The sequence below is a fragment of the Zootoca vivipara genome, chromosome 1 (assembly GCF_965207765.1).
Source record: "Zootoca vivipara chromosome 1, rZooViv2.hap1.1, whole genome shotgun sequence".
NCBI classification, from domain to species: domain Eukaryota; kingdom Metazoa; phylum Chordata; class Lepidosauria; order Squamata; family Lacertidae; genus Zootoca; species Zootoca vivipara.
This window is the reverse complement of record NC_142582.1, coordinates 126,060,962-126,074,746: the sequence shown is the minus strand read 5'-3', so window position 1 is coordinate 126,074,746 and position 13,785 is coordinate 126,060,962. Positions and strand designations below refer to the sequence as shown.

General features: G+C 46.4%; 1 protein-coding gene across 1 annotated transcript in view; it reads right to left on the bottom strand.

Annotated features, from left to right (window-relative positions):
• The window catches only part of KCNH5 (potassium voltage-gated channel subfamily H member 5), a 186,325-nt gene that overhangs the window by 52,440 nt on the left and 120,100 nt on the right, over positions 1-13,785 (bottom strand). Inside the window, exon 7 of the mRNA XM_088661197.1 lies at positions 496-748. Within this exon, the coding sequence (XP_088517323.1) occupies positions 496-748 (253 nt within the window). The remainder of the gene's footprint in view (positions 1-495; positions 749-13,785) is intronic.

The window sequence follows — 13,785 nt, the reverse complement described above, 5'->3', positions numbered from 1 at the left end:
GGTGAGTCCATCATACTATTAATTGGTGGTAAGAGGTTGGATCCGCTACAGCTGCCAAGTGCCCTTGGGGGGGGAGGACATCCCATTTTTTCACACACAATTGTGGTGGCCATTTTGGGTGCCACGCTCTCGTGCTATGCTCTTCCCCATTTGGGGGGGGGAAGAGAGGCACAGGTCACGTGACCCACCCAGGAGCGCATCCCGGAAAATGCACATCTTGGTTTGAGTCTCCAAAAGTTGGATGGTACGGCAGCCAGAGGCTTGACAGGCATATGTCAAGAACGCTTTGATGGTGTTTCCTGCTCGGCAGGGGGTTGGACTGGATGGCCCTTGTGGTCTCTTCCAACTCTACGATTCTATGATTCATGAATTTGTCCAATCCGTCTTTCGAAGCCATCCAAGATGGCGGCCACCGTTGGCTTCCGCGGGAGCGAGTTCCACACTGTGGCGAAGCACCTCCACTGAATAGGGATGGTGAAATGGAAACCGCCTTACCTAAAATAGCCACCACCTCATCGTCCTGTATGACTTCCAGGGATCCCGAGACAACGAAGCAGAGGGCGTCCACACTTTCCCCCGCATGGTAGATGAGGTCTCCGGGGGCACAGTGGATTGTCTGGAACTCCACCGCCAGGGCCCGCAAGCAGCCATCACTAGCTAGCCGAAAGGCCGGGTGCTCATTGAAAACTTTCCGGTTGAGATGTACACAGATATCTGCTCTCATGTCCTTGGGACAAATCGAAAGGACCTGGAGAAAGAGTAGAAATGTGACAGTGACAGGCGAAAGGAAAAGCCAATATTCTGTCCTTGGGGCGGAGATTCCCCGTCTGTGAATAATACTAATACTAATACTAATACTAATACTAATACTAATACTAATACTAATACTAATACTAATACTAATACTAATAATGCAGTGGTACCTCAACTTACGAATGACTCGACAACCAAATTTTTCGACTTATGAATAGGGGTAATGGTCGCGCGCTTACGAATCTCTTGACATCCGGGGAAAAACCGCGGCAGTTTTAGGTAGGGATTTTTCGACTTATGGATTTTTAGATAGGGTTGCTTCAACTTATAAATTCTTCCGTTTCCAATGCATTCCAATGCATATGGGAAATTGCGTTTCCAATGGCATAGCTGCCAAGTCTCCCGTTTTCCCCGGGAAACCCCCCAGCCGAAAAAATGGATTTTTGTTTTCCCCCGGTTTATTCTGGCGTGGCGGCCATTTTGGAACTGGGCGGAGCATGCTCAGAAGTGACTTTTGATGCTGCTCTGCCCAGTTCCAAAATGGCTGCAGTGAGACTTCTGGTGCGGCAGCCATTTTGGAACTGGGCACAGCAGCATCAAAAGTCACTTCTGAGCATGCTCCACCCAGTTCCAAAATGGCCGCTGCACTACTTCCAGTATGCTAATTTTGGTCCGGTCCCTTATTTTTCAGAGAGGAACTTGGCAGGTATGCAAAGGTGTTTTTCGACTTACAATTTTTTCGACTTACAAAGGTGCCTTCGGAACGGATTAAATTCGTAAGTCGAGGCACCACTGTAATAATAATTTATACCCCTGCCCATCTGGCTGGGTTTCCCAGCCACTCTGGGTGGCTCCCAACAGAATTAAAAGCACAACAAACCATCAAACATTAAAAGCTTCCCTAAACAGGGCTGCCTTCAGATGTCTTCTAAAAGTCATATAGCTGTTTATTTCCTTGGCATCTGATGGGAGGGTGTTCCACAGGGTGGGTGCCACCACCAAGAAGGCCCTCTGCCTGGTTCCCTGTATCCTCACTTCTCACAGAGAGGGAACCGCCAGAAGGCCCTCGGAACTGGACCTCAGTGTCCCGGCTGGAGGATGGAGACGCTTCTTCAGGTATATATAGTGTCTTACACTATAAAACTACAAAGAGTTTCACCAACAAACATTATTTTAGCAACATCACACCAGTACAGACAGACAGAGAACCAGACAGGGCCTTCTCGGTAGTGGCATCCGCCCTGTGGAACGCCCTCCCAGCAGATGTCAAGGCAATAAGTAACTATTTTACTTTTAGAAGACAACTGAAGGCGGCCCTGTTTAGGGAAGTTTTTAATGTTTGATGCTGTACTGTTTTTAATATTCGGTTGGAAGCCGCCCAGAGTGGCTGGGGAAACCCAGCCAGATGGGCGGGGTATAAATAATAAATTATTATTATTATTATTATTATTATTATTATTATTATTATTATTATTATTACAGTAGGCCCATATTATTGTACCCATATTGCATATATGGAGACTGAGGCTGGCAGAAGTAGATTGCCTCAAGCCAACTCGTGAATAATGATTATTATTTATAATGATTATCATATTTATATTATTGTATTATTATAATACTATGTTATTATAATACAATAATGGGTATTATATTTATATTATTATATAATTAAATATACTATAATGATATTATATTATATTTATAACAATTATTTTTTATTGCATTTATATCCTACTTTTCCTCCGAGGAGCTCAATGTGACATATATACTTCTCCCCCTCCCTGTTTTATCCTCAAAACAACCCTGCGAGGTAGGCTAGGCTGAGAAGTAGTGACTTATCCAAGGGCACCCAATGAATCTCATGGCTGAATTGGGGTTCGAACCCTGGTCTCCAAGGTCATAGTCCACCTCTCTAACTGCTACACCACCCTGCCTTTATGGCAATGAGTTTCATGTCATGGAATTCATGGCAGAAGAAATACTTGAATGCAAGACTTTGTTCCAGACCTGCTTAGCTTCACATGTCTTCACACTGCGCCCTTATCACCAATCTCTTCCCCACATGCAAGAGAATTCGGTGTCCTGAAGACAAGACTACAGGCTCGTTTATCTTTGATTTATCGCTTTACCCTAATGCCATTCGTACGGGGAGTCTATAAACATGGAAATCTAATCAAACAGAAACCTTTTAGCAAATCAAGAACTCTGTTTCGCTGTTCTTGGTGGGTTAAGCTCTGGACATGTCAATATTGGTTATTTTAATTTGTCATCTGGGATGGGGTGAGACACGGCTAGGGATGGGGGAATATGCCCTCTAAGGGTGCACAGATGCCTCCACACCCCACATTGGCGACCCCTGATTTAAAATCTCATGCAGAATGCCCGAAAAGGGCATTAGCAGTTATTCAATCCAAACCTCACCTTTCAAACATCATCCGTATTTCACAATTTAAACAAGGGTAAGAGCTGTTTGGCAGTGGAATGGACTCTCTTAGAGGGTCATGCACTCCCTTCACTGGAGGTTTTTAAGCAGAGGTTGGATGGCCATCTCTCAGGGATTCTTCATGTTGTGGTTCCTCTTCTATGAGTTTATGAGCTTGCCTTTTTACTAATTATTTAGCTTCTTTCTAGGATTCTTCCAGCCCAGTATAAAGTAAGCCTCACCAAGTCCAGTGGGGCTTAGAGAACGATCCCAAACATGGTTCACTGAGGGTGAGAACTATGTCATCCTACCTTGGGGCTTTATTGAGCCATCACTTAAACGTCACCCCTTCCACACAAGGTGGAATCTCTGGCACAGAGATTGGGCCCCATGCCCTCCTCGCCCTTGGAAAGCCTCAGAAAACCAGCACTAGCTTGTTTTCTCCTGCTCTGGAGAGTTGGACTCGAACCAATGGCTTCAACTTACAAGAAAGGAGATTCTGACTAAACATGGGAAGAACTTTCCGACAGTAAGAGCTTTTTAAGGAGAGGTTGGGTGGCTATCTGCCATGGATGCTTTAGCTGAGATTTCTGCATTGCAGGGGGTTGGACTAGAGGACCCTCGAGGTCCCTTCCAACTCTATGATTCTATTTCCACCTGCCCATTTGGCAGGAAGAAGAACAGGGCAGTCTCGAGCAGGTCGGGCGCCCTGGCGCTGAGGTGCAGAGATTGCTCCGGCGCCCCCGCCCTCGCAGCGCGCAGCATGGCTTCCGCGCACCCCGCCTGCCGGCCCGGCGCCCTGGCACCCCGCACCACCGGGACTATACCTAGAGCCGGCGAAGAAGAAGAAGAAGAAGAAGAAGAAGAAGAAGAAGAAGAAGAAGAAGAAGAAGAAGAAGAAGAGGGGGAGGAGGAGGAGGAGGAGGAGTTTGGATTTGATATCCCGCTTTATCACTACCCGAAGGAGTCTCAAAGTGGCTCACATTCTCCTTTCCCTTCCTCCCCCACAACAAACACTGTGAGGTGAGTGTGGCTGAGAGACTTCAGAGAATTGTGACTAGCCCAAGGTCACCCAGCAGCTGCATGTGGAGGAGTGGAGACGCGAACCCGGTTCCCCAGATTACGAGTCTACCACTCTTAACCACTACACCACACTGGAGGAAACAGGAGGTTAATGGCGGTGGAATGAGATTGGCATCTCTGCACAGGTCAGTGGGATTGTCAACACAGGCTGGCAAGGCTGGCAGAGGGACATCTCCACCCAGTTCAACCCCAGCCCAGCACAAAGGGCAAAGCATTGCTCTGTTACTCCCTGAGAAGTGTATTTAGGATTATATTGTAAAATATCACTGAAGAAAGGCCTTTAACAGCTCTTGTTATCCTTTTCATGCTGCCATAAAGAGCTCTGGTGTGTTGAGAGAGAGAGAGAGCACGCATGAATGTGCAGGGAAGAATCCTGATGTGCTCAGATATCTTAGTAGTGTTATCGCTGCAAACGGCGTTCCTTTTTATAGATACAATAGTGGCACTTTCATCATGTTCTCCAGCAGTTGGGAAGGCGAGACCTCCACTGCGCCGAAGAAAAAAGCCAGCTAAATCCATCAGGAAGACTCCAGTAATTAACCGAAGTTACGAGCCAAAAGGGTTCTATTTGCGCAGCCAGCCTTAAGCCATCTCCAACTGAAGACGCAGAGAAAGAGAGGTGGCCCCTCTAAAGAACAAGGGAACAAAGGCCTAGCCCCGGGATATGTGCTTGATTTTTTTAAAAAAATGCCGTTTTGGAAATGGATTTGGCTTTTCAAAAGAGAGCAGAAGAGATAAGTGAAAAGCAGAGTATGCTTCAATTAAAAAGGCAAGGACTCTGAACACAGGATCCTCCTCTCATGTAACCAGTGGTGTGGAGTGGAGTGGAGTGGAGTGAACATTACAGTTGGGCTGGGATGATCTGGGTTATTCAATATATTCCAGGGGAATCACACATACTTTGAATTCTCTGCATAGGCTGGGATGCTAGCCTAGCCTTCTCCCTAGTTTTCAGTCTGGGGGAATTCTGTCTCATTGAGGGAGCAGTTCAGAGCTATGTGCATCCCCCCCCCCCAGCAACTTAAGAGGGTGCAGGCCAAACTCAAGCTCAGGGACAACTTCACCAAGTTCTCCTCACTGTCTTATCCGGGAAGGAGAAACCGTAACCTTCTGGGTGTGTTTGGACTCCGGCTCCCAGGAAATCATGGCCAGTAGTCATCCATGATGGGCGCTACAATTTTTTCAATGAATTCGGGGACACGTTAAATAAATAAATAAATAAATAAATAAATACTACATGTTCTGGGCGTTGATGCTACAGTGATGGCGGTGGCAGAGGGGCGGCCGCTGCCTTGACCTCAACCGCCACGTTTCCCCTTCCTCTGAGACTTCTATCTCCTGTCTCCATGAGGCTGGGCAGCCCCTGAGTTGTTGGTTCTTCAGTGGTGGTGGTGGGGAAGGGGTGTGCGGTGGGTCAGGTATGGAAGGCGGAGAATGAGGGCCAAGAGCTGCGGCAGTGGCGATGCCTCCCTTCCCATTGGAGCAGCCCCAATCCCATTCCTACTTGCGTGCAAGCAGGAGGGGGTTGGGGATCCCTCAGCTGGGAAGCGAAGCTTCTAACTGCCTTTCGGAGCAGCCCCATCCCAACTCCTGCTTTCAAGCAAGCAGGAGGGGGCGAGGATCCCTCAGCTAGGAAGGGAGGCTTCCCATTGCCTGAGAGATCCCTGATCCCTTCTGCTTGCACACAAGTAGGAGTTGGGAGGCTGCTCCGATAGGCAGCATGAAGCCTCCCTTCACAGCTTAGTTGCTGGGGTCAGGGAAGGTGGAGGCAGCCTGGAAGCTGCATCTTAGAGCCCCTGCACCACCATCATATGGGGACTTCCGAGCAACTCCTGAAGCCAGCCGGAGCCAACAGCTCTGGGCTGCTGAGACTGCCGCTGCTGCGTTTCCCAGGGACATTAGATAAAATCCAGGGACATTCCGGGGATGGAATTTGTCCAGGGACTTATTCGCAAATCCGGGGTCTGTTCCCAGGAAACGGGGACGTCTCGTAACCCTACACTCTGGTCTTGTAGTACAGTGGAACCTTGGTTCTCAAACAGCTTAGTTGACGAACAAATTGGAACCCAAACACCGCAAACTTGGAAGTAAATGCCTTGGTTTGTGAACTTTTTCCGGAAGCCAAATGTCCAATGCGGTTGTCGGCTATTGTTTCTGGGGCGCCTGCACCAGTTGGAAGCCGTGCCTTGGTTTTTGAACATTGAACGGACTTCCAGAATGGATTACGTTCAAGAACCATGATACCACTGTATTTGAAGGACCACAAATTCCCCATCTATGCTGTGAATTTTAGGTACACATACCAATGCTCTGTCATCATTATACAATTATACATCATTATATATATTCTTCTGTCAGCCCAGGTGGGGGCGGAGGAGGGAAGGCACAGTCGGATCAAGTTTGCATATGCTAATTTATAAGTAGATGCAGATGAGTGGATGCGAATTTAGACTATTAGTCAAATTGCACCGTTGTCTTGACTCGGTAATAAACTGGATGAGTGTCAATCCAGATAAGACTGAGGCACTGTTAGTGGGTGGTTCCCCAGACCGAATGGATGGGAAATTGCCTGCTCTTGATGGAGTTACACTTCCTCTGAAGAAGCGGGTATCCACCTTCTGGGTCCATTGCTGTTGCTTGAGGCTCAGGCGGCCTCAGGGGCGCAGAGAGCCTTCCATCTGCTTTGGTTGGTGGCCCAGCTACGCCCCTATCTGGACAGGGATAGCCTAGCTTGTTCTTGTAACCTCTGGTCACCTGTGTTATATATGGGGCTGCATCTGAAGACAGTTTAGAAACTCCAGCTTGTGCAGAATCCGACAGCCAGGTTGCTCACCAGAATAAGATGGTTTGAGCATATAACACTAATCCCGGCCTGATTGCACTGGTGCCGATTAGTTTCTGGGCCCAACTCAAAGTGCTGGCAACTCAAAGTGCCTTAAAAGACTCAGGACCACAAGATCGCAAGCACCGATTCTCCCCATATGAACCTACCTGGACCCTGCAAAAATCACCTGAGGCCCTTCTTTGTGTGCCTCCTCCCTCAGAGATCCGGATAGCAGGAACATGAAAAATGGGCTTTTCCTGCGGTGGCTCATTGCTTGTGGAATGCTTTCCCCAGGGAACCTCGCCTGGTGCCTTCATTGCATATCTCTTCTCCCAGGCCTTTGGCTAATTAAACAATCTATGGTCTTTTAAACTGGGGGCAGAGTATTGTTTTGGTTTGTTACTATGTTGTATATCTTTTTGTTTCTATATTGTAACCCCCCTCCCTGTGATCTTTGGATAAAGGGCGGTATGGAAATTGTAACAACAGCAGCAACAACAACAACAACAACAACAACAACAACAACAACAACAACAACAACTGCATCACATCCTAGTGGGACAGGCTGTGACCAGGTGACCTGCTCAGTCTATGGTCCAGCCTCTCCTTGTGTAGATTCACATCCTCAATCGCCACTCACTAAATTCCTTATCTTTAAACTTTCAAATAGAGAGTTATCCTCCTTAAAGTAGGACACACAACCACTGCGCTCTTGCTTCAAAGAAATCCCAGAAAATCCTGTTTCGATTCCTTTTAGCCTTTCTGTCCTATACATTATCAGCTAATAACTTGGGTAACGTGAACTGTGAATGATATTGTTTTCGAAAGGACGCCTCTCAGCATCCCTGGGGTTGATCCAGTGAAAGATGCTGTCTTTAACCACTCTATTGCTCCCTGCAGTTGTTTTGCCACTGAATGAGTCTAGAAGAACCACATAAATGTCTGGGTATTGGATAGATGCTCTCCCCAACCCTGGGTGTTATTAGCTTTCTACCGAATTACAGAATTAAGCATGCGGCATGACGTCTCTTTCCACCCAGTGGAATCCTATTTCATCGCAACAACCAACAACGAGCGGGCTACTGCCTTTGCTCCTTCTCTGCTCAATTCCAGAAGACTAGGAGTGCATGGTTTTCAAAGACCAGTTACTGAGGCTATCAAAAAAGGCTGCCATGTAATAAATCTGAAGCACAATGATCATAGCTAGTGACTGTACCTTGTTCATGCAGAAAATGTGCAAAATATAAGCTATCACAAAAAAGGGAAGAACCCTGGCAGATCAGACCAACAGCCTTTCTAGTTCAGAATCCCACCTACCCCCAGCAGATAATCAGGTGCTTATTGTGAAACCAGAAGCACAGCAGAATCACAATAGCTTTTTTCCTGCTCATGACTGCCAGGGTTTGGTGCCTCTGAGCCTGCTAAGGATGATGAAGAAATCCGATTCAGTTTGTGTTTAAAGGCGAACCTGCCAAAATCATATTTTCCAAAAGAAGACGAGAATTGAAACACAGCCATACTTTGCAATTCACACTTCTTTGAATTTTGCAATACAGTTCTCAGACAAAAAAAAAAGTGTAGGTATAGGGAAAGGGCGTTGATACTGTATTAGTGGAAATAATATGCAACGATGCATTATGCTAGGGGAAATTGATTGCAAAAATGTGCACATTAGTAAAAAGTGTTTCTTGGGAGACATTTGCAACGATCTGCTGATGAATTTTCATGGGAGTTTTCAAATAATAACAATAATGCTCACAAATTACTGCAGAAACATGGAGAAGTGAATTATAGATTGATAAAACGAGAAATGGGGGGAGGGACTGAAGTTGGCAGGTCCACCCACCCCTATATCCTGGTGGAAGTACACAACCTTCATAACTAGTAGCAATTGATTGCTGTATTCTGTTTTTCTACCTCGTCCCTCTTTTAAAGCCATCTCTCTCTCCCTCTCTCTCCCTCTCTCTCTCCCTCTCTCTCTCCCTCTCTCTCTCTCTCTCTCTCTCTCTCTCTCTCTCTCTCTCTCTCTCTCTTTCTCTCTCTCTCTGAGAGAGATCCGCTTGACTCAGAAGTCCCCTGTGCGTAGAGGAGAAAAAAATACTACCTTATTATAGAGTGGCCTCATTTTCCTTCTAAACAGACCGAGTTTGTTATTAGTACATATGACGATATTAAGGCTTTGGTATATGCTCTCTGACTAAATGGATCGCTACATGTGTGGTACTTGGAGGAAAGCCTGGAAACAATCCACGATGGGGTGGGGAAAAGAGATACCATTTTGCCTCTATTGAGAAAGCAAGCTTCAAATCCCCAAGGAGATGCATCTCATATTGTTTTCCTTTTCCTCTGGCATTTTCTTAACACAGGCAGTTTAAGATAAGCTTCCAGAGCAGCTGAAAAGAGCTCAGCAGGGAACAGGGATGATAAAAAAAAAAGGTGTGGGATGGGTTGTGTACTAGAGCGACAACTCCTCTGCTAAAACGCTTCCCCCTGTCCAATTCCCTTTTGTCTCCACGGTCTGCCTTCTGGGTGGCTTAGCAAATTCTACGGAAATCGGTCAAATGAGTGAGACACGGGGCAGCATAATTAACGCCAGGCAACTCCAGTGAAAGTGTTTGTCCCGGGGATTCTTTCAAGCCCCGTAAAATTGGCCATACTAAAAGCAGGGTTGCAAAACAGACACTCGCCTTGTGCCCTGTCCCGAGTCACCACAGGCAACCGGGCCAGGATCCGCTTTTGAGGGAAATTTTTAATGTTTGATGTTTTGTCGTGTTTTTTATATTCTGTTGGGAGACGCTCAGAGTGGCTAGGGAAACTCAGTCAGATGGGTGGGGTATAAACAATAAATAATACTTATTATTATTACACTGGTACCTTGGTTTGCAGACAGCCTAGTTTATGACCATTTTGGATTATGACCAATTCAAACCCGGAAGTGCGCGTTCCGGTTTGCAAACTTTTTTTGGATTACGACCTGGGTTTGGTTTTTTTTATTACAAACAATTTTTTTGGTTTATGAACAATTATTATTATTATTTATGACCCATTTTGGGGGGAGGCCCCATTGGCGAAAGCGCACCTTGGGTTACGACCTCTTTTGGTTTACGAACGGACCTCCGGAACAGATTATGGTCGTAAACCAAGGTACCACTGTTTGTTGTTGTTGTTGTTGTTGTTGTTGTTGTTGTTGTTGTTGTTGTCTGTATCCTCTGTGTGCTTTCACATGAGCTCTAGGCATAGAAAGGAATGCTCAAAGTGCTCAAAAGCCATTGCAGATGAGCCCATGGCCATGTGCCATGTCATATGCCAGGTGATGGGAAACCTTTGGCCCGCCAGATGTGGCAGAACTACGACACGCATCATCCCTGGCCATGGGTCATGCTTGCTGGGCTGATGGGAATTGTAGTTCAGTCAAATCTGGAGAGCCAAAGGTTCCCCACACCTGTGCGCATCTATAGGATAAGATCCCCATTTGTCCAGTTGTATGCATACAGGGTGCCGCAAATTGTGGACCCTTTCAAAATCAGTCACCACCTGCGAGGCGAGCTTATCCACACTATACTGGCAGAGCTACCTGGACGCTCGGATAATTTCTATATAGAGTGGCTTCTTTCCGACACTAACTCTAACGTGTCAGCGAAGGTAGCCAAATTCTGTGCTAGAGTCATAAAAATTTGGTCTAATCTAATTAGCAGTGTCCAAATATCTTCAGAACATTTTAGGGACTAGCTAAAAAGGACCCAGTGTTATTAATTGCTGTAGTCTACTGTTATTAATTGTTGTAGGGACCCAGGTGGCGCTGTGGTTAAACCACTGAGCCTAGGGCTTGCTGATCAGAAGGTCGGCAGTTCGAATCCCTGTGATGGGGTGAGCTCCCGTTGCTTGGTCCCAGCTCCTGCCAACCTAGCAGTTCAAAAGCTCATCAAAATGCAAGTAGATAAATAGGAACCGCTACAGCGGGAAGGTAAACAGCGTTTCCATGTGCTGCTCTGGTTTGCCAGAAGCGGCTTTGTCATGCTGGCCACATGACCTGGAAGCTATACGCCGGCTCCCTCGGCCAATAATGCGAGATGAGCACCGCAACCCCAGAGTCGGTCACGACTGGACCTAATGGTCAGGGGTCCCTTTACCTTTACCTTTACCTCCCTAAGTAGTAACAGTCCTTTTAATCAGTTTTCTTTTAAACAATTGTTAAAACCTATAATTATTGCCTATTTTTAGATTATTACTGTTTTTCTTTTATTGTTTTATGTATTGCATATTTATGTGTGCTGGTCAAGAACCGTAATCAATCAATCAATCAGTCACCACCACCACCAGTGGCGGAGCTTCATGCTCCAGCACCGGGGGGCAGAGAGCAGGTGGGGGCAGGGCTGGCTCATGTCCTGGGGGCATGGCGACCAGTGGGGGGGCCACCCACGATGGCACTCCACCAGGATCGCGCTGCTGGGGGCGGTGTGCTCCCCCGCACTCCTCTTCCTCCGCCAGTGACCACCACCATTGCTTGGGACCAGCGCCGGCTCATCCTCCACTGGCGGCGGCACTGGTGGGGGAAATAGGGCCATTCCGGGATCAAATCAGAAGCCGAGATGCACTTTCACAATTCCGGGATTGTCCCTGGAAAATCGGGACACTTAGAGGGTATGCAGTCCCCAAATTAGAATCTTCTCTGCTCTTTGTGGGAACACGGCCAGCATTTCTTGCTCCTTACCAAATGTCGATGTGCTTTAAAGAAACTGCAGATGTTGCATACCGGGTACCCACCTCAAAGGCTCAGAACTGTTGGGTGTGAATATCATCAATATAATCATTCTGAGATTAAAGGAGCAGCCGTAAATGCTCTTAAAATACACCAGGGTCTTTGATGCCATTTAATCCTGAAGAACAGGCTGAAACCTCTTTTCTCCCACGCGATACCTGAAATGGTGCCCCGATATACAAAGCCTGGTTTAATGAACCGCTTGACTGGATCTGATTGGAATAATCTCATGCAGAGCTGTATTTCTGGAGAGAGGTATTTTTGCCTTCTTTAATTGTACAAATCAATGAAAACTTTTCTTGGTGCAGGGGAGAAACTAATGGAAACCACAATCCAAATTATATCTATTATTACATTTATTTTTTATTTATTTTAATTAATTTTTATTAAGGGTTTTCATGGTTTACAGAGGTAGTACATTTATACAGTGGTACCTCAACTTACGAACGACTCAACAACCGAATTTTTCAACTTACGAATGGGGCAAATGGCTGCACGCTTACGAATTTCTCGACATCCGAACGGAAACCGCGGCGGTTTTAGATAGGGTTTTTTCAACTTATGAATTTTTCCGTTTCCAATGCATTCCTATGGGAAAGCGCATTTCCAATGGCGCTTTTCGACTTACGAATTTTTCAACCTACGAAGGTGCCTTCGGAACGGATTAAATTCCTAAGTCAAGCTGTCATACAAGGTTCTTCCCCCCTCCCCGTTTCATCCGCACAACTATCTAGTGAGGTAGGTTAAACTGCGAACTATTGACTGCCCAGGGGTGCCAACTTGAATAAAATATGGGGGAAAGGTAAGCCCCACCCAGATATAAATGATCACAAGATGCAACACAGGTACACCATTTGAATGGCAATGCCCACCAGCTTTAGGGAGAGGTCTCAAATATTTTATTAGCATTTATTAATTAAATTTATTAGTCACTTTTTTGCTGCAGGCAACTCAAAGCATCTTACCAACACTGCATGCGCACATTTAATGTACATATGCATTTAATGCTACATGTGTGTGGGGGGGGAATATGTGTAGCATGCAAGAATTGTTGGCATTTTTAGTGGAACCCAGGAGTGTGGGTAGACTCGCTTCTCATATAAATTAAGGAGCAAGATGAGAATTGGGGGTGAAAGACCCTGGAGATACGCTCGACATTGAGCTTTTCAGAAAAGTCCATCCTTCATCTTTATGTACCTTAGCATCACCAAAGCCCGACAGCAATCAAGAAGCCCAAAGCAGAGGGGTGGGAGAATCTTCACCTGGACTTACGTTTTGTTGCTAGCAGTGAGCTCCCTTAATTAAAAGTGTTGGCTGAGCAACCACGGTTTGCAGTTCTCTGTGTAACGACCTATTTTTCTGTGTAGCCCATTAATTTTTCAACTGCTGTCGAGTGTGTTTCAATTAGGTACCAAGGAGTTTACATCCAAGACGAGTATTTGTTTCCCCATTCCCAAGAATTGCTGTAAATATTATTATGGCCGCTTAAGAGATCTTATCTGAAGAGTGCATTTTCTGGCACTCGTCTCCTTTCTCAGCGGGCCACTTCAGGCACTATGTCCTTAAGATGTGTCAAGCGCACACTTAAGGAAGAGAATGCAGCCAGCATCTGTTAGCAAAGAGCTGAGCCCTCCCATGTATGCTTGTTAAGGAGCCTGAACAAGCTGGTGGCCCCTGTTGAGAATGCACGGATATACTCACCAGCCCTACCTACCCCCTCTCCCTTGCCAGACCCCAAACCCCCTTGCCACAGGGGCGTAACCAGGATCAAAACTAGGGGGGCCAAGGCACGGGAGGGGAGGGGCAAAGAGGAGGGATGCAAACCAGTGCAACAGACAGAAAAGCTTCAGCGGTGGGATATTCTATTAAGAAAGCAACTTTGGGTTTAGTGGGGATACCATCTGCAGGGATTGAACCATGGATTCAAAGTCACACACACCCCAG